The 17,913-nt window shown below is 37.5% G+C and overlaps 1 protein-coding gene across 4 annotated transcripts in view; it reads right to left on the reverse strand.

Annotated features, from left to right (window-relative positions):
* Window positions 1–1,344: 1,344 nt before the first annotated feature.
* The window catches only part of kif1b (kinesin family member 1B), a 103,132-nt gene continuing 86,563 nt past the window's right edge, over window positions 1,345–17,913 (reverse strand). For 3 of the 4 annotated variants that reach the window (XM_052105250.1, XM_052105249.1, XM_052105248.1), the window contains 15 exons: window positions 15,571–15,679; window positions 15,313–15,379; window positions 14,911–14,995; window positions 14,357–14,462; window positions 9,293–9,407; window positions 9,042–9,175; window positions 8,807–8,868; window positions 8,491–8,636; window positions 7,932–8,177; window positions 7,663–7,734; window positions 7,440–7,540; window positions 6,456–6,608; window positions 4,662–4,854; window positions 4,426–4,544; window positions 1,345–4,347 (listed from right to left, as the gene is read on the reverse strand). In XM_052105250.1, the coding sequence (XP_051961210.1) occupies window positions 4,305–4,347; window positions 4,426–4,544; window positions 4,662–4,854; window positions 6,456–6,608; window positions 7,440–7,540; window positions 7,663–7,734; window positions 7,932–8,177; window positions 8,491–8,636; window positions 8,807–8,868; window positions 9,042–9,175; window positions 9,293–9,407; window positions 14,357–14,462; window positions 14,911–14,995; window positions 15,313–15,379; window positions 15,571–15,679 (1,751 nt within the window). In that variant the 3' untranslated portion in view covers window positions 1,345–4,304. Of the gene's footprint in view, window positions 4,348–4,425; window positions 4,545–4,661; window positions 4,855–6,455; window positions 6,609–7,439; window positions 7,541–7,662; window positions 7,735–7,931; window positions 8,178–8,490; window positions 8,637–8,806; window positions 8,869–9,041; window positions 9,176–9,292; window positions 9,408–12,719; window positions 12,747–14,356; window positions 14,463–14,910; window positions 14,996–15,312; window positions 15,380–15,570; window positions 15,680–17,913 lie in introns of all 4 variants that reach the window. The other variant, XM_052105247.1, reaches the window with a different exon arrangement.

Raw genomic sequence — 17,913 nt, forward strand, 5'->3', positions numbered from 1 at the left:
AGTTGGTGTTTTACGTCATTAAAAGTTCAATTCTATTTAATGCGGGACACAATAACCTACAGTTACGATTGAGATGCATTAGATTAGAATGTTGATATGATTAATCCAAATATGTAATAGGGGATTTATGTATTACTGACCTTTAGATTTTCTCTCCACATATGAACAGATTATCATTGTGTTTTTGTACATGTCTTTTAGGATTGCACAACAAACATTTAATCGTGGCAATCACCTCTCCACTCGTGTACTCCTTCGCCATCCCGTCATTAATTTTCCCTATATGCCAGTTGGTGTAAGAATAAAGAGACGAGACACAAGCATGTAGTTAAGTCAGGCTTTACCGCAAGCTTAACTCAATAAAAGGGAGCGTGAAAACAAAAAGAAAAAGTAACCTTCGCTCTGGAGGTCGAACATTACCAAGTGCTGCTACATTTTAAATTAGTATTTTTTTTTTAATCAAATTCTTTCTGTTTATGTCAGAAATGCATCTTTCCTTCATGCCAATAGTGTTTAACACACGTGGTGAATTATTGTAATAAGGTCCATTAACAGGTGTTTTGCCCGTGATGGAGCATTAGTGGAGCATTCTTGAGATTTTTTAAAAACCCACTCCTCGCTCCAGGCGAAATCATGCCACTCCGCTCCCATACTACGCAACAGACCAAAGACAACAAGACCAAAGAGTTCAAGGCACTTAATGGGTCTTTAATGAATAGTTCCTGGTAAAAATGGAAAAAAGATAATAGTTACTATCTGAATACTTACCAACTAATAAATTAAGTTCTAGTAACATAAAAAAGTATACTTTTAAGAAATAAATGTTAAAAACGCTTGCCATATTAGAAGAAACGATGCAGTCATTGGTCAAAACTCTGAGACTGAAGTGGACTATGTTTTATGGTACAGTATGTATGCACTGTATAAGACATTTATAATAGTGTTTTTATGTAATTCACCTTCTAACACAGCATTAAACTACTACTGTATAAAATCAGTTGTTGATGGATTTAAAGTTAAACAATTTAAGGAAACAGGTTTATAGGATATTGGTTAATTAAACATCTAGTGTACCAGGACAAATTATGTTTAATTCAGGTGTCTTTGAGTATATTTAAAAATGTTACTTTTTGAAAATCAACAAAAAGATTGCTTTACAAAGTTTGTGCAACCACGTTATTTCAATGAGAAAAGCTTTTACTTTTACTTGAGTATATTTTAGCTAGAAGCTCTCATTTACTCAAGTAAAAATTTGAGAGTAACCATAGTTAAGCCAAAGTATCATCCATTTGTACTTTTTACATCACTGCATTTTAAAGATTCACTTGAAGACAAAAGTTCCTTTCATCGTCTAATGCAGTGGCTGTAATTTTATTTTTACCTCATTCACTGAACAGGTCAATGGTGCAAGATTAACATACACAGAATTAAGATATATGCATTACACGTCTACAGCAAATGGATTATAATTATTACAAATACAGGAGACATATTTACATTTTAATCCAAGTTCCATACAACATGTAATATTTACAAAATAATTATGAAAATTAAGCTAATATGACAAATAATGTACAGTGTTAATGCCTCGGTTTAGATATTTCTGTTGTTTTACTTCATCGAATGGGGATGTTCATTTGGAAACATTAGGCCTCGGATGAAATGGGAGTGATATAGTAATGCCAGGTTTGCTTTCAACGCAGCATGGGTAAATGCATAATGACTCGACACAAAAACAAAGGAGGTGACCATCAGTCAGAAAAAATGCAACATATCATGTTGAATTACCTCTACAAAATATATTCCCTGATGTCAGAAATTAAATTGAACATGTCTCATAACGCCACACTCAATATCTATACTATCTTTAAGATTCAATGTGAGAAAGTGAACATGGTCAAATTAAATTCCTATTTCAAGAAATATCTTTAGTCTGATAATTCATGCATTTTGAATTCAAGTACATTCAAAGTCCACTTCAGTGAGTAAAACACCAAAACCTAAACCCATTTGGTCAGCATTTGAGAAAACAACAAAAACATTAGTTCAAGCTTTATTTGTTCTGTTAGTTGTATAAACACATTATGTGCAAAGAGCTGCAAACTAATATATACATTACAAACAATAAATACAGTTAAATGAAATTCATTATGAATATCTACGACTTTACATTAGTAACCAAGCCACTCTCAAAGATGGTAAAAAATGCAGAAAATCTTTGCCCTGGCAAAAATTCACAATATTAAGTTCGTATTTGTCATAAAGTCACTTTGATAAATGCTAAGTGAAGGTTAGTAAACGTTTCTCATGCACTTTATGTGTTGTATCTGAATTGTTTTTTCCACAGACGCTGAAACAATCCAACAGCTCAGAGGACCTCTACAGGCTTCCTGACCGAAGAGCAGGATATTCTGAACCATTTTCATGTGTCCCCTGTGAAAATGCTCTTTTGATCTAAAAGCAGCATGAATACTGACTTCGTAAGAAATGACAGTGATCAGCCTGCAAAGCACAGTGAAACTATACCACTTCCTGCTAGAATTTGGTGGGCAGTACTTCTTCATGGTTGTTTGGCCAGAGTACTATTACATGCCCTGCCAAATCGCTCATTGTAAATATCAATTCAACTTCCCTAGCAGACTGAAACACTGGTATCTTGACTGGATGTTTTAAACAGAGCAAAGATTTTCCTAACAGCAATAAAGAAGCTGAACACATAGCATCCCTTTTCCCCTCACTGCAGTGCCCTGCATATATGACCTGTCCAATGCTAATTCATTCCAAAACCATTTTCCACTGACAGTAATAGAACAGAAATCTGTTTAAGAGGTCAAACTTGGTCTGTTCAAATAAGTAGTGAAGAATAGCAGAGTAAAAGGAGGAAAAGCCCTTCTCTCACAAACTTCCATTGTGTATGTTGCATTTGCTCTTCAGATAATGTAAAACACTGATCATATGTTGTTAAAATACGTTAAGATAATAAGTACAGTGGTACATGATAAATGTTCAATAATATTAAAAGTCACTAACAGATGTTTAAATCCTGCTCATTCTCTAGGGAAAAATGCTGGCTGAGGTATAAAACAGAATGGAGAGATTTATCTGGCAAAAGCCAAAAATATAATTCAATCAATAATTTAACCAATTAAATCTCACTCAAATATATGGCCTTCCAAAGAGGCATAACCTTTGGCCATCTGATCTTTCTTGCTAAAACTAGCTGTAAACGGCTGGCTTTAGTAATACAGTAAGAACAAAACCAACATGTCATGTCTCTTCAGGAGTTGCATAAAGCACAGTAATCCCGCAAGTTATGTACAAAATGGATTTCCATTCAGTTAGGTGGTCTGTGTCTAATTTTTGTACCATTTACCCCCCTAATTTACTAAGGGAATCATTTGAGCTGAATACTATAGAAAATGTGATATGTGAGATAACATTACCATCTTTAATTGTTACATAGTTTGCTAATGGTATATTTTAAGTCCTTGATATATGGAACTTTTGCCAAGCAAATACACTGTGACATGGTACCATTCTGGGCCTATAGATAAATATGTCTTAACCATAATGGCTTGGGCTGATTCAGCAAATTCATTAAGCCAATAACATTCATTTAAGGGGTAACATTTTTTCTCATCAGAATTAGGCATCTTAAGTGCTTTGGTCCATCCAAAATTCAATTATTCTCTTTTTATTTAAACCTTGTTGGGACACCAACTTTATTTTATTTTAGCAGTATCTGGAGCAAAACAGCTATTTGATAATATTTTGCAACTTCTATCAGAGAAAGTTGATTTTGTGTTTTTAATAGTATTATGATTTCTTTTTACTTTACCGTGTATTTTTAGAGGATTTTGTTTAGCAAACCAACTTTCTCCGGAGGGTGATGGCTGTTGTTGGCCATATGGTCAAGATGTTCCTGGTGGACAACACTGGTGAGGATGATCTTTACAGACATTAGCAACTCAAGAGAAAGAAGAACCTGCTCTGAAGATTCGTGCACACACAAATAGACTATTACAACATGCTACTTGACAGAGGTTCGGTTGTGACCAAGAACAAAAGTTAAGACTGAATAAATCCAATCAATAACGCAAAGGATCAGGAAACAAATAGAGAGCCAGGGGAGAGTTGGTGTGCAGGAACTGAAAGTTATTTTGCTGGAGAAGAGAGCAGAGCCACAGGTCTACATACAAGAGAAACCATCAAGAATCATAAAGATTTAGAAGTGGTAACACACTTGGTACGTTGTAAAGGTAGACAGAAATATGAGCACTATCTCTACACATATGTGCTCTCGTTCAGTTCTTCATCAGACCGGACCGTCTCCTCGCCAACTTGGACCTGGAGGAGAAGATCAAAAGTGTTTGAACCAATGAAGAGGCCCAAAATCATGGGGGTTGCAAAATTTAGGATGTGTACCTTATTGTTCCTGCAAGTAGTGGGTTAAAGGCATAGAGCCAGTCGTTCATGTCTTTGTCGTTGTTGGCCTGAAGGAGAATTCCTCTGTGCTTGGTGCACACAGCAAATGTATTGGGTGTCTGGAAGACAATAAACCGCAACAATCAGCTACATCAGAAACAAAGCGGTGAGACACGGTCACATGGCAGGTTAACCTAACCTTACATCTGATTTCCACAAAATGAATAAGGTTTTACCTTAAGCATAGCCTGCTGGTCTTCACTGTATTCCACCTGAGCAGTGGATAAATTCAGCACACCCCTCTCTACTGCATCCTTATCATTGTTGTAGATGAACACATATGGCCGACGTACCACCACAAAGTGCTTTACCCAGGAGTTAGAGCGGGGCTCCATGAAACTGAGAAATCCCTTCTTTGACACCACAGATCTGTGTGAAGAGACATTACAGGGCAGGTCAGACCAGCATATTTCCATACAAAGGCCATGTCCTCCATCTGCTGCCTCATTTAAGAAAATGTTAACATGAACTGGTCTGACAGAATAGTTTTAGTGTTCAAAATAAGATGGGCACAGAGGCTGTAGAGCAGGGGTCAGCAACCTATTTGACACGGAGTGCCATTTTTGAATTTTCCTTGTTAACGGCTGTAGACGCCCCCCACATCCGCATATATGTGCATTCAAAAGTTTGAGCCCACTTGTGAAAATGCTTCTATTTAGCATTTTTCCAATTTAATCGTTTACTTTTCCATTACAAATTATATTATCAGCTTAACAGTTTGAGTGAAAGTTTGTGTAAAAACCGGTGATTATAAAATCTAGTTTTCTACAGAGAATCACATGTGCGTGCTTCAAAGGAAGGAAGAAAACCTGACCATTGGAACAAAATAAGCTAACACAGTTAACGTCACAAATTGTTTATGAATTAATGAAACAATTTGAGTAGTCACCACGAAATTGTGTGGAATGGTAAATATTTCTTAAAAAATAAATGTAAATATAAATTAATAAATTACATTTTTCAAAATCCTTAAACTTTATTTCCAGGTTTAATTTCTATTTTAAATCAGACTCAGATTTTCAATTTAATTTTGTTCTGAGAGTCACTGTCATTGTGGTTTAAGGAGCGTTCATGCTGGGTTGAAAATCTAGTGGGGTCTTCTTATTTACATCATGTGTTGATCCGAAAGCAAAAAGCAACAAATAAAACACGAAAATGTAGGCAGTCATCTGAATTTACTTTCACGGTTCAGTGAAAGTGAAGCCCTGCCTGAATTGATCTGTGCTGACGGCATGTGATGCCCCAATTGCTTGCATGCACTGTGCTCGACTGTTGATATAGCGCACAGTCTCCTCACACTTAAGTAGTGTTTAGCTTCCCATTCATCTTATGAGATCATGCTGCGTAATGAGGAATGATTAAATCGAAGTATAGGTCTCTGCGGAAACAATAATGGACTTTACCCAATCTGTGGGTGCTTTCTAACCGGGATGGATGTTTTTCAAATATGTAATGAAAGTAGGAAATCTCAATAGGCATCTCAAACCAGATTGGGCATTTCTGAACTATCCAATGGAAGTAGGGAATCTCTATGTAATAGGAAAATTGTGTAAAGCGGATGAAAAATGCCCATTCCAGTTTGAAAACGGCCAATGATTGGAAAACGGCCATTTTTGTTCTGCAGATGCACAAGTCTCATTAAATCCAGAGGTAGATTGGCATGCAGATGCGATGGACTTTATGTAAATAAAATAGCCTACTCCTCTCTAGCTGTAGCTCGTGTTCCAGTGATCACCCCTTGGCGTGCAAGTATAGGTTGCTGACCGCTCCCACAGAGTATAGTAAAAGGTGAACAGCAACCTTCCGATTACATTGGGCCTCATTCATTAAAAACATGCTGAAATTGTGTGTAAATTCTTTGTAAAACAAGTCTTGTGTAAACTGTCATTCAACTCAATGCAACACTTTATGAAAAGGATTTATGAATGTTTCATCCCATTCCACTTATTTGTTTTAATCAAATCTCTTACCCAGGTCTCATCTCCTCAATGTCAGGCAGAAGGTTGAGGAACTCGTGTTTGCCGGCTCGTGCCAGGTAGGACGTCTCCAGGATGGGCACCATGGGGAAATTCTCATAATCAGAGCATGAGGGGCTGGTGGCACGAGAGTTGGCTTCAGGGGTCCTGGAAAATTCACATGTTTTTAGGAAGTTTAACCTTTAGAAATCTGTACACTGAACTTACTAGAGGTCAACAGATATTTCGGTTTTACTAATTAATCGATGCCAATAGTTGCTTTTGTTATCTGTTATCGACAACTATCAGGATCTAATTTGTATTCCTCTGTGGCCAAATCCCTTCATCTGGTGAATATACAGGCTTGAAAAGCTTAATTTGGTGAAAATGTACATATAGAGCATTGCAACTGAGCGAAGACTATGTCAGCATCACAGTTTGTGGACTAATTCACGATTACTAATGTGAAATGTTATTAAAAAGACATGAAAATTGACAAGCATTCGCTGATGACAATTGATGAATGATCTACTGTTGATGAATTTCTGCCCATTCAGTATTTATTAGCCCATATAACAATGTTTACTTTAATAGTGTTTATATTTTAATACATTGTAGGTGAGTATAAGAGAGCATGTTTTGTTTCCCTTGTGTTTGTGTGAACTGGAAGTACAGATATTTCAAAATAAGAGTCCCCAGGTGTATTTTGGGCTTGATTATAATTAAAAGTCCCAAGTTGGTTATTATTGAGATTCTGGTTGCACAACAAACACCAATCTGGGATTTTATTCATGTTGGACTCTTGCAGCCCGTCACAGTAAGGAAGGACTAAGAATTTTTTTTTTTTAACATTCAATTAATCGATTTTAAGAATTGTCGGGCGATTAATCGGTTATCTGTCTTTCCCACCTTTGTTTACTTTATCGGTAGACAAAATCCACAATCTGTCGAAACTTACTGTGTTAAAAGGGTATAAACTTGTAATAAACAGAACTGTACCGAGAGTCAGACAGAGAGGGGCAGGTGGAGGAGGGGGTGATTGTGGCACTGCTGAAACTGGTGACTGATGGATCACGGCCCATAGGAGAGATATCCGACAACTGAGAGACAAAAATAAATTATTTTTTTATTTTTTTTGATGCTCGTTTGAGCTGCATGTGTTCCAAAACACAAGTAGTTGGTGTAAAACTGGCTTTCGATATTGTTGAAGGCCAAGTGCTACCTTGCAGTCACTGATGCTGTTGCACATCTGATTATATTCACTGTTGAAAGTGTGTGTCAGGAGACGGAGGCACTGCAAAAGAATTTACAGATACTAAATGGTATGTACATGTCCCTTCTAATAAAACTGATTGGTTTATTACATACAGATCTATGTTTTGCATCACATTGAAAACTCTGTAACTACACTTAAAAATGACTGGAATGGACTTAACTAACATTCATTTGCTGACAACTGACTATATAATTAACAACTACAAGGTCTCCTACCTTGGTGGCCAGCTCCTTCTCGCGGTCTACCAAGCTCTCAATGTCTGTGGAGTCATACCCGCTGCTCTCACTGGGCGTGATGGCGCTCTCAAAGGTGGTGGAAGAGATCTGGGAGGAGATGCTGGTGGAGGTGCTGACAGTACCACTGCTGTTTAGGCTGGGCAACAAATAATCACTCAGGGATTTTGGAGGAGCTGTCTCACCAAGCTTCTCACGAAGCAACAACAGGTGACGGGTCTTCTCAACCTAACAAGTACAGAGTTGGATATCAGGGTCTGGAAATCATGATTGCCATGCCTGAATGTCTTTGGGACTGTTTAGACAAATGCGCTCTTGTGCAAAAAAGCTAGATGCAGTGCAACGAAGACATGTTTCTTAAACATCGCTCCTGCGCCAGATGTGGTGCAACGGTCAAAGACATCAGTATAGGGCATGTTTACATTGAAATACAATTGAAAAACAGTGTTCAGTGATAATGGCCGCTTATATCTCTAGTTCTCTGTGAGACAGCCCAATGTGTGACAGTAGTCAACCATGATCTTTCATCTTATATACACACCTCATGCAACTGATCAAGTTTCTCAAGCTCCCATTGGTGCTCCAGGATCAGACTGTCTCCTCTGGGTCTCCAGCCCGCAAGGTTCTCCTCTCCACGCACATATGCCACTGATGTATCCAGAACCTTCCGTCTCCGCCTTTGCATACCTGCAAATGTAACATACAAAAATAATGAGACTATGTAAAATCCTAAAACATGGCCATGACGTGTTTAAACCATATTATGATTACCAAGGTCTATGGCATTAGAATCCGAAGTAATTGCATTCTCTAGAAGCATGTTTCGCTCATTTTTGTTTTTGGCAAAAAAAGCTTACCTGGGCTTCCTGTGTCTGATATCTTGCACAGGCTAAGCTCATAGATGCCAGTTACTTTATTACTGTAACAGAAACACACCAGAAACCAGTTTTGACGCATTTGAAATGTGTACATTAAACTCAATACACAATAGAGGATTCTCTTTTGTAAACTTCAAGGAAACGATATGTATCAAACATTTTTTTTTATTATAATTACAGTAATAAATGTGACACAATTAAGCCCATTTATTACCAGTCAGGGGTCTTTGAGTAACCACTTCCAAACAGGTTCCTAAGTGAGCGTGGAGGAGAGATCTTTGCATCTCTGGAGTAGAAGACCATGCAGATGTCCTTGGTTACAATTGCAGGCTGGATGCAGTGGTCAAGCTGCGAGGAAGAGGTTACAGTGCACAAATGCAGGTGAATAATAAATACTTCTAAAGAATAAGTCATAATGATTAATGGGTTAATAAAAAAATGCAAGTAAACAGCGTGAAGGCCAACCTCCAAATATGCAGACAGGGTCATGTAAATCTTCTCTCCGTAGGGAGTGATACGGTTCAGCAGGAGAGAGTTGTGGAGGGAGCTGTCCCAGACCGCCTCAAACCGGTAGAATGTCCTGAACAAGGTATAAACATTCCTTTTGAGCTTTATCAACAACATGAAGCCATCAGCTTAGCTAGGGAAGGATATACTGATTATCTACAAGTGGTGCTTAAGTGATTCAGCTCAGTGATTGTGTGTTTGTGTATGATTGAGGGGATCTGCTGAAAGACCATATGAAATGGCATTCAAAACTATTTTCTCATATGCAATGAGACTTTAAGATTACAGAGGCAGGACCATCAATAAGAAAAAATACAGATCAGGTCTTGATTTTATCCATCGCAAATTGATTGTATCCTGAAAAGTGGTCTCTATGGCAGGTGATAGGAGTGGACAGGTTGAAAAATAAGAGGGCTTTAATTTATATTTATATTTTGAATAGACTTTGAAAGATTTTGAACCACACGATGTGGGTTTATGCTTTCTCTTTTAATAACTTAATGTTATTTTCAGTATGGTTTAAGGAGGGTGTGCATGCATGCTGGGTTAGAAATCTCAAGGATTAATAGTGTTTATCTTATTACATCACGTGTTCAGAGAGCAAAAAGAAACAAATGAAACACGGAATGTTGGCTGTCATCCACGCAGACTGACCGAAGCAAAGCGGGCATGTTCCTCACGCGATTAACCGAACGGCTCGTAATGCACGAATGGCTTGCACGCGTTGGAAGAGTTTGTTGGGTATACTGCAGTCTCGTCACATTTTAACTTTTTGTTTAGCCTCCCATTCAGCTGATGAAAACGTGTGCATGATCATGAGGAAGGATAACATGAGGATGTAGATTGGAATGCAGGGGCCTTTGCTGGCGTGCCAGTGATTACCCCTCCGGTGACAATGCTGACCCATAGTGTAACTGTTCACCAAAGACCAGCAACGTGTATTTAGAAAGTAAAATGGGTCAATTTTGATTTCATGTTCAAACTGTGTACAATAAGACAGCAAATATTAGTATCCTCAGATCTACCATAACGTGAGGCCAAATCAATACATTTGAAATGCTGCCAGCAATTCATTTTTAAGAGGACTTTCAACATCTACCAAATGAGGACACAAGAGCTGTTTTTCACAAGCCCTGAAACCTAGGATGATAAAGGACATCTGCCAAACGAAATGGTCCGTCAATGTGTCTCAGGCAGCTCTCTGCTGATGTGTAAACTTTAACCAAACTGACGATGCTAATGGCAAGACAATCTCCTCTAACATTGTGAATAATATGAGGTGTGATGGCAGCTGCATCACGTAGTGGTAGAGGATCTCTATTTAAATAGTTTCTTAAAATGTTCATCACAGTGAGATCAACACAGCAGCAAGAGTGCTTACAGGTATTACATTATTAGTTATATGGTGTGAGATTGAAGCAGACTGGGAGGAAGCTGTGTGTGTGTGTGAGTATGTGACTGCTGCGCTGTGCTGGCTGCAAGCAAAAATGCACAATATCTGAATAGAGAGAGAGAGAGAGATTGGTGCAGGTGACTCATCATCAAATGTCTCTCTCTCAGACAGATGCACACTGGCTTGTCTGCATCTTTATATATACTGGTCATGCAGCGTTTCAGCTTTCAACTGCTAACATGACAAATTTTATAATACAGTGTATGTCCATGATAAAAATGTAATGTGAAGACTTCATTTATCCTAATTAATTTATAAAACTCGGTTGCTCCTCTATTAATGGTTTTAAGGGGATATACTACAGGTGTGTGTGTGTGTATATATATTATATATCAGTGATGGGCCAGGCATTTAAAGTCTAGGTCTTCAGTGCGATTCATGACATTAAGAAAACACAGTTTCACAATGAATAAGACATCCTATGCCACTGGGCATTATATATTATGTCGCAGCTAACTATTAAAACCAATTGACATTTTAAAAATATGTCCACGCACGAAAGCCAGAACTTGAAATGACACAATGCTCAAGCAAGCCTAATTTTAACTGCAGCATGACTGTTTTGTGAAATGAATGTCTTCTGAACAGACACTCAAAAATCATAATTTTTCATATGAATCTACCAAGGAGGTCTATAATACCGGGAAAAATCTATCTAATAATATTTGCGATTTAAATGTTGCTTGCAATAAATGTAGTTTCGCCAGGGTACACGGTTCTGCTGCGTTCCGTTCAAGTTGGATGTGGGATATTCCTACTTGATATCTCTGACCATAAATGCATTCCATTCCCCGATATTCAGAACGGCAAAGCTCCTGTTAGTTAGCAGGTGTTTGACTCTCATTAGAGATGTCTCCTAGCAACCCAACTGATAAATAATGCTGCAGCACTAGCATTTATGCTTCAGGTGTATGATTCTCAAAAGAGATTAGAATGTTTTATACACCCGTTTGATGCAGAACATCTCGTGTTTTTAAATCCATAAGTATTTCTTTCTCAATGACGACAGCGGCAGTAATGACAGTCGACTTGTCAGCAAGATCACGCACTCTTCGCTTTCAAATTACATGCATCACTTAAAGCATGATTGCGTCACTCAAGGCCAGCTAGAAGGCCTCGACCGGGATATATTCTATAGATCACAACCACTAAGAACAAATAAATCAATCTGATTGGCTGATGAATCTGACAATCTGTCTTAAGTTGCCCATTTATTTGCACTGTTGAGGGATTCTGTAGAAATTCTGAAGGCCTGACGGGGTGGAGCTCAGAATCACACGCTGCTTCAGATTTGGGCATGCGATTTGAGAAACAGCTGTCACACTTCACTTGTAAGCATCAAGGAATAAATTATGATTGGATAAACTTTTAGTTTTTCTTTAATTGTTTTTAGATTAATTAAGAGTGGAAAGCGATTTAAAATACACGGGCAAAAAGATGATTGAGAATGAAAGGATGAAAATATATTTATTTATTTAGCATGTTAGGCCAACAGCTGGCCCTGAAAAATCGCCACTGAGATATCATTTATATGCAAGTTTGTTCATATTTAATAGGTGGATGCTTAATTTCCATGGTTTAATAGTTAAGATGGGCCAAGTCACAATACAAAATGTACTGATTATTTATTACTTAGACATTATTAATATAGCCAAGTTTAATATATATATATATATATATATATATATATATATATATATATATATAAAAATATAAAACAAGAATAACTAAAATTATAATAAAATATAGCCTTATTCACCTGCAATACCTCCTTTAATTAATACTATAAATGTACAATGAATTAAGAGAGGGAAAGGGAAAACAACGACACGGGTACACAGGCATAGTGCTGTAACACATTCTACTAATTACTCAATGTCTCATAAAGCAGTTTTGTTATGAAAACACTTTATGAGCTGGTGGTTGTGATACCTAGCAATATCGCTATCAATACAAAGGCTGAGCAAAACCAAGAGTCCACCCGCAGCAGGAAAAGGACAAGAACAAAAAAGAAAGAGACAAAACAAGCAGAAATCATCAGACAACAGAAATATTTACAAATCAAAAAACAAGCGACACCATTCAGATTAAACAGGCAGACAAGCGAACAAGAAGAAAGCAAATTAGCATTAATAAGATGATCACAACATGCATGTTTTCAAAATAAATATAATTTTACAGGGCACCATGCGTGTTGTATAAACTGTTGTTTCTCTGTTTGTTCACTAGATGTCTCTCTTGTTCCCAGCAGGGTTTTCTGCTCTAATGGACTTTTTCCCTCATACATTGTGACTCATGTTCACACTCTTCTGAATTCTAAACAGTTAGGTATTTGCATTAGGTTGGTTGAACCTATGCAGACATTCAAATCAAAGCATGGTTTAGAAACACAAATTGGTATCGATTGCAGACGTGATAAACCTTGATAAAGCAGATTTACTAAATTAGCTGAAGGTGTCATGGTTCCACAACTTTTGACCAATTAATTTCCATAATTTTTAATTTCCATAATATGTTTCTTTGTGTTTACTGGATAATAATTGTATATATGTCATATGAGTCATTATAGAAATTGTCCCCACAAAGAGCAATGTCTTGCCAAGCATATACAGTTGAAGTCAGAAGTTTACATACACTTAGGTTGAAGTCATTAAAACTCATTTTTTAACCAATCCACAGATTTAATAGCAAACGATTACTTGCATGACAAGTCCTTTTTCCCAACAATTGTTTACAGACAGATTGTTTCACTTTTAATTGACCAACGTGACTCTACTCACCCTAGCAAAATGATGTGGATATATTGAAGCAACATCTCAAGACATCAGCCAGGAAGTTAAAGCTTGGTCACAAATGGCTCTTCCAAATGGACAATGAACCCAAGCATACCTCCAAAGTTGTGGCAAAATGGCTTAAGGACGACAAAGTCACGGTATTGGAGTGGCCATCACAAAGCCCTGACCTCAATCCGATAGAAAATTTGTTGGTAGAACTGAAAAAGCGTGCGAGCAAGGAGCCTACAAACCTGACTCAAATTACAACAGTTCTGTCTGGAGGAATGGGCCAAAAGTCCAGCAACTTACTCTCAGAAGCTTGTGGAAGGCTACCCAAACAATTTGACCCAAGTTAGACAATTTAAAGGCAATGCTACCAAATAATGGCAAAGTGTATCTAAACTTCTGACCCACTGGGAATGTGATGAAAGAAATAAAAGCTGAAATAAATAATTCTCTTTACTATTATTCTGACATTTCACATTCTTAAAATAAAGTAGTGATCCTATCTGACCTAAGACAGGGAAAGTTTTCTATGATTAAATGTCAGGAATTGTGAAAAACTGAGTTTAAATGTGTTTGGCTAAGGTGTATATAAACTTCTGACTTCAACTGTATTTCAGAGCTGAGCATAATTAGAAAATTATATTCAGTATAGAAATGTATGACAGTTTTACAATTCCCTTGAATTTCCTGGTTTTCCAGGGCTATGTGAACCCTGAGGTGTATTTTAGCATGTATGGGATAGGACTCTCTGGTTTTGAAATAGTAATGTGGACAGCTAACACAACATACCTGCAGGAGTTGTGGGAGGATTTCAAGTTTTTAGCTGAGATGATGTTAAGAGAGAGGACTGCATCTGCAGCTGAATCATCCACTTCTGGCTTATTCCTGATTCGACCTATGAGAGACAATAATCAATGTTAGACCACTGAAATTTCCAAATTCTGTTTGGTTAATACAGCATACCAGCCGAAGTAAAATACAAGATATAGTAACAGCAATGACATGAAACACCTGTTCGCCTAGCTACTGTGTAGATTACTGCGCAGCACCCATAGAAAATGTACATGTCAGGAACAATATATTTTGATTTCTAGCACAAGAATGGCACTTAATGAATTTGATTAATAAAATAAAGTTTTAATGAAAATTGATGTCCTTAATAATGTATTTTTTTTTTAAGTAGTAACTGTTTTATAAAAGCAATAAGGTACAATAAGGCCATACAACTGTATAATTGTGATTTATAAAGCATTTGCAAATAAGCAAAAATATTACTTTCTACTTATTTATTTGAATACAAGTTCTATGTAAGTTTACACGCCAACATGTGTGAAATAACTCACCAACCACCAGCTCTCTGACATCCTTCCAGTGGAGTTCACTGCCTTTCTCATGGATCAGAGTGACTGTGATTCTACGCTGGATGCCCTGAAAACAGATGCAAACCAATTTACCACAAAGAACAGAAGTGATCATTTTAATTATTTACACGTTCTTGGCTAAGGACCGAAAACACAATCCTAAGGTTAAACTACCCATTTACTGACTGCAACTGCACATAGAATTTAATATTAGTAGAGAAGAGAGATATGGTGCATATAGTCTAGGGGAAGCATTGCAGTAAATTGATCTATGAAAACACAAGTATAAAAAGCTACACATAATACATAACTTACACCCCATATTTATACCCCTAATATAGAATCTACATAATATACACTCAATAATCTGTATTAGTGAAATACCTGGTGCAAGAGGTAGGTTCCATGACAGGGAAGACCAGCTGTGTGATCTACTACTGCTGGGATATACCTACAATAAACAACATACATCAGCAAACAACTTTTATAGTGATGTCCACATGAATTTATAACCATGTCTTAGCATTATTTTTTTTTTGTATGAAACATACAAATTATGTTATTTAATGACCCAAACGTAATGCACAACACCTTTCATGAAAGACATTTGGCTCGTACATCAACAAAATATGGTTCACTTACTCTCCGGTGGGCTCCAGTTCACTGATCTCGAACCAGGCCAGCAGGTCATACTTGCTAACACACTGACCCAGGTTGGATTTAGAGATGGTATTCAGTTTGGTGGCTGGCACTGCATAGAAAATGGAATATTAATAGGGCAGGAAGACACCAGAATATGGTGCACCATCTGGCTGATGTACTTCTCATGTTTTAAAAAAGGCCTTTTTCTGTACTGAAACGGCCAGGTTCAATTAAAGGAACCGTTCACTCAAAAATGAACATTCTGTCATTATTTATTCACCCTCCTGTCTTTCTAAACCTGTATGAATTACTTTCTACCATGAAACTGAAGATGTCAGTCCCTAACATTATGAACAGCATGTCCCCTTGTGAAACAAAAAGTCGGATTTGGAACAAAATTAGGGTGAGTAGATGAAAGCAGACTTTTCGTTTTTGGTGATATATGCTTTTAATGTCCACAACAACCTTTGTGCAGGACAGATAAATAGTGAGCATGAGTCATGTAATGTGAGAAAACATAACGCATCAGCTTAAGGAGGGTCATTATGTAGACTTGGAAAAACAGCCGCATGAAACTCAACACTACATCAGAGAGATCAATACAGCCTGACACGTTCCTAAAAGAGGGGCGGCACTCCATTTCCTGCAGCAGTCTGCTGTAGCTCTACAGTATGATAGTGGTGAGGCTCTAAAGGATGACATTGGGGAAAAGCTGCAGGAAATCACAGACACAAGAAAAACACTTCTCATTTGTGAGCTGTTTGTGCAAAAAATATATATATATATGTATTAAAAAAGTATTTTTCTTGAGTGATATTCCAAAAGGTAGAAAGAACAAAGAGAAAACACCTAACTTGATTCAATTAGCACTACAGCTTCAAAGTAACACTGATATAAGGAAACACGAAAGCAGCCGTCATTACCGTCTAGATCTACCAACCTTGTAGGGAAAGCAAGGGTGAATGACTTTAATCATCCAAATATGAACATTTTTCCATTTACTCACCATCACGTCCCTCATAATCGGTCCGATTTAAATTAGTTCACAAATCGGACATCCCTACTTCTCTCATTAAAGGGTTAGTTCACTCAAAAATGAAAATTCTCTCATCATTACTCACCCTCATGCCATCCCAGGTGTGTATGACTTTCCTTCTTCTGCAGAACACAAATTATGATTTTTAGAAGAATACTTCAGCTCTGTAGGTCCATACAATGCAAGTGAATGGGTGCAAACATTTGGATGCTCCAAAAAGTACATAAAGGTATCATGAAAGTACTCCATATGACTCCAGTGTTTTAATCCATATCTTTTTTGTCAAAAATACTTCTCTCTGCCCAGTAGAGGGCAATGTGCATGAAGAATGTGAATCACCAAAAACACAAGAAGAAGAATGTGAAAGTTAAATTGACTGAGCAGGGAGGAGAATTTATTGTAAAAAGGACTTAAATATTGATCTGTTTCTCACCCATACCCATCATATCACTTCTGAAGACATTGATTTTGCCACTGGAGTCTTATGGATTACTTTTATGCTCACTTATGTAATTTTTGAAGATTTTGGCACCCATTCACTTACATTGTATGGACCAAAAGAGCTGAGCAATTCTTCTAAAAATGTTCAATAGAGTGCAGCAGATGAAAGAAAATGATACACATCTGGGATGGCACTTTTATTATACTTTGATGCTTTTTATTCTGCATCCTTTTGCAGCTGGAAAGCAGAAGTCACCATTGCGTGGAAAACAGCAACTAGTACATTCTTCAAAATATCTTCTATTTTATTCCATAGCAGAAAAACATGAGGGTTTGAATAAAAGGTGTTATTAAAGGCAAACTATTAGGGGCAAACTATTTCTTAAAAAGAAAACAACAACAGCTAAATCTAAAAGCAGTCATAACTGCACACTTTTTTTTCATCCCCTTTTCTCCAAAATTTCCAATGTGCTCTAGGTCCTCGTGGTGGCATAGTGACTTGCCTCAATCCAGGTGGCAGAGGACGAATCTCAGTTGCCTCTGCATCTGTGACTGTCAATCCACACATCTTATCACATGGCTTGTTGAGCGCGTTACCGCGGAGACCTAGCGTGTGTGGAGGCTTCACGCTATTCTCCACAGCATCCACGCACAACTCACCACGCGCCCCACCGAGAGCGAGAACCACATAATAACCCAACGTGACTCTTCCCACCCAAGCAACTGGGCCAATTGGTTGCTTAGGAAGCCTGACTGGAGTCACATAGCTATGACTACTCACTTTTGACAGCAGGCCTTTATATCTAATCCTGTAGGGATCGGGACTGCCTACATTTTAAGATATGTCACACTTCCACTTCATTAGG

This window comes from Xyrauchen texanus, chromosome 35, assembly GCF_025860055.1.
Source record: "Xyrauchen texanus isolate HMW12.3.18 chromosome 35, RBS_HiC_50CHRs, whole genome shotgun sequence".
In the NCBI taxonomy this organism is placed as follows: Eukaryota; Metazoa; Chordata; class Actinopteri; order Cypriniformes; family Catostomidae; genus Xyrauchen; species Xyrauchen texanus.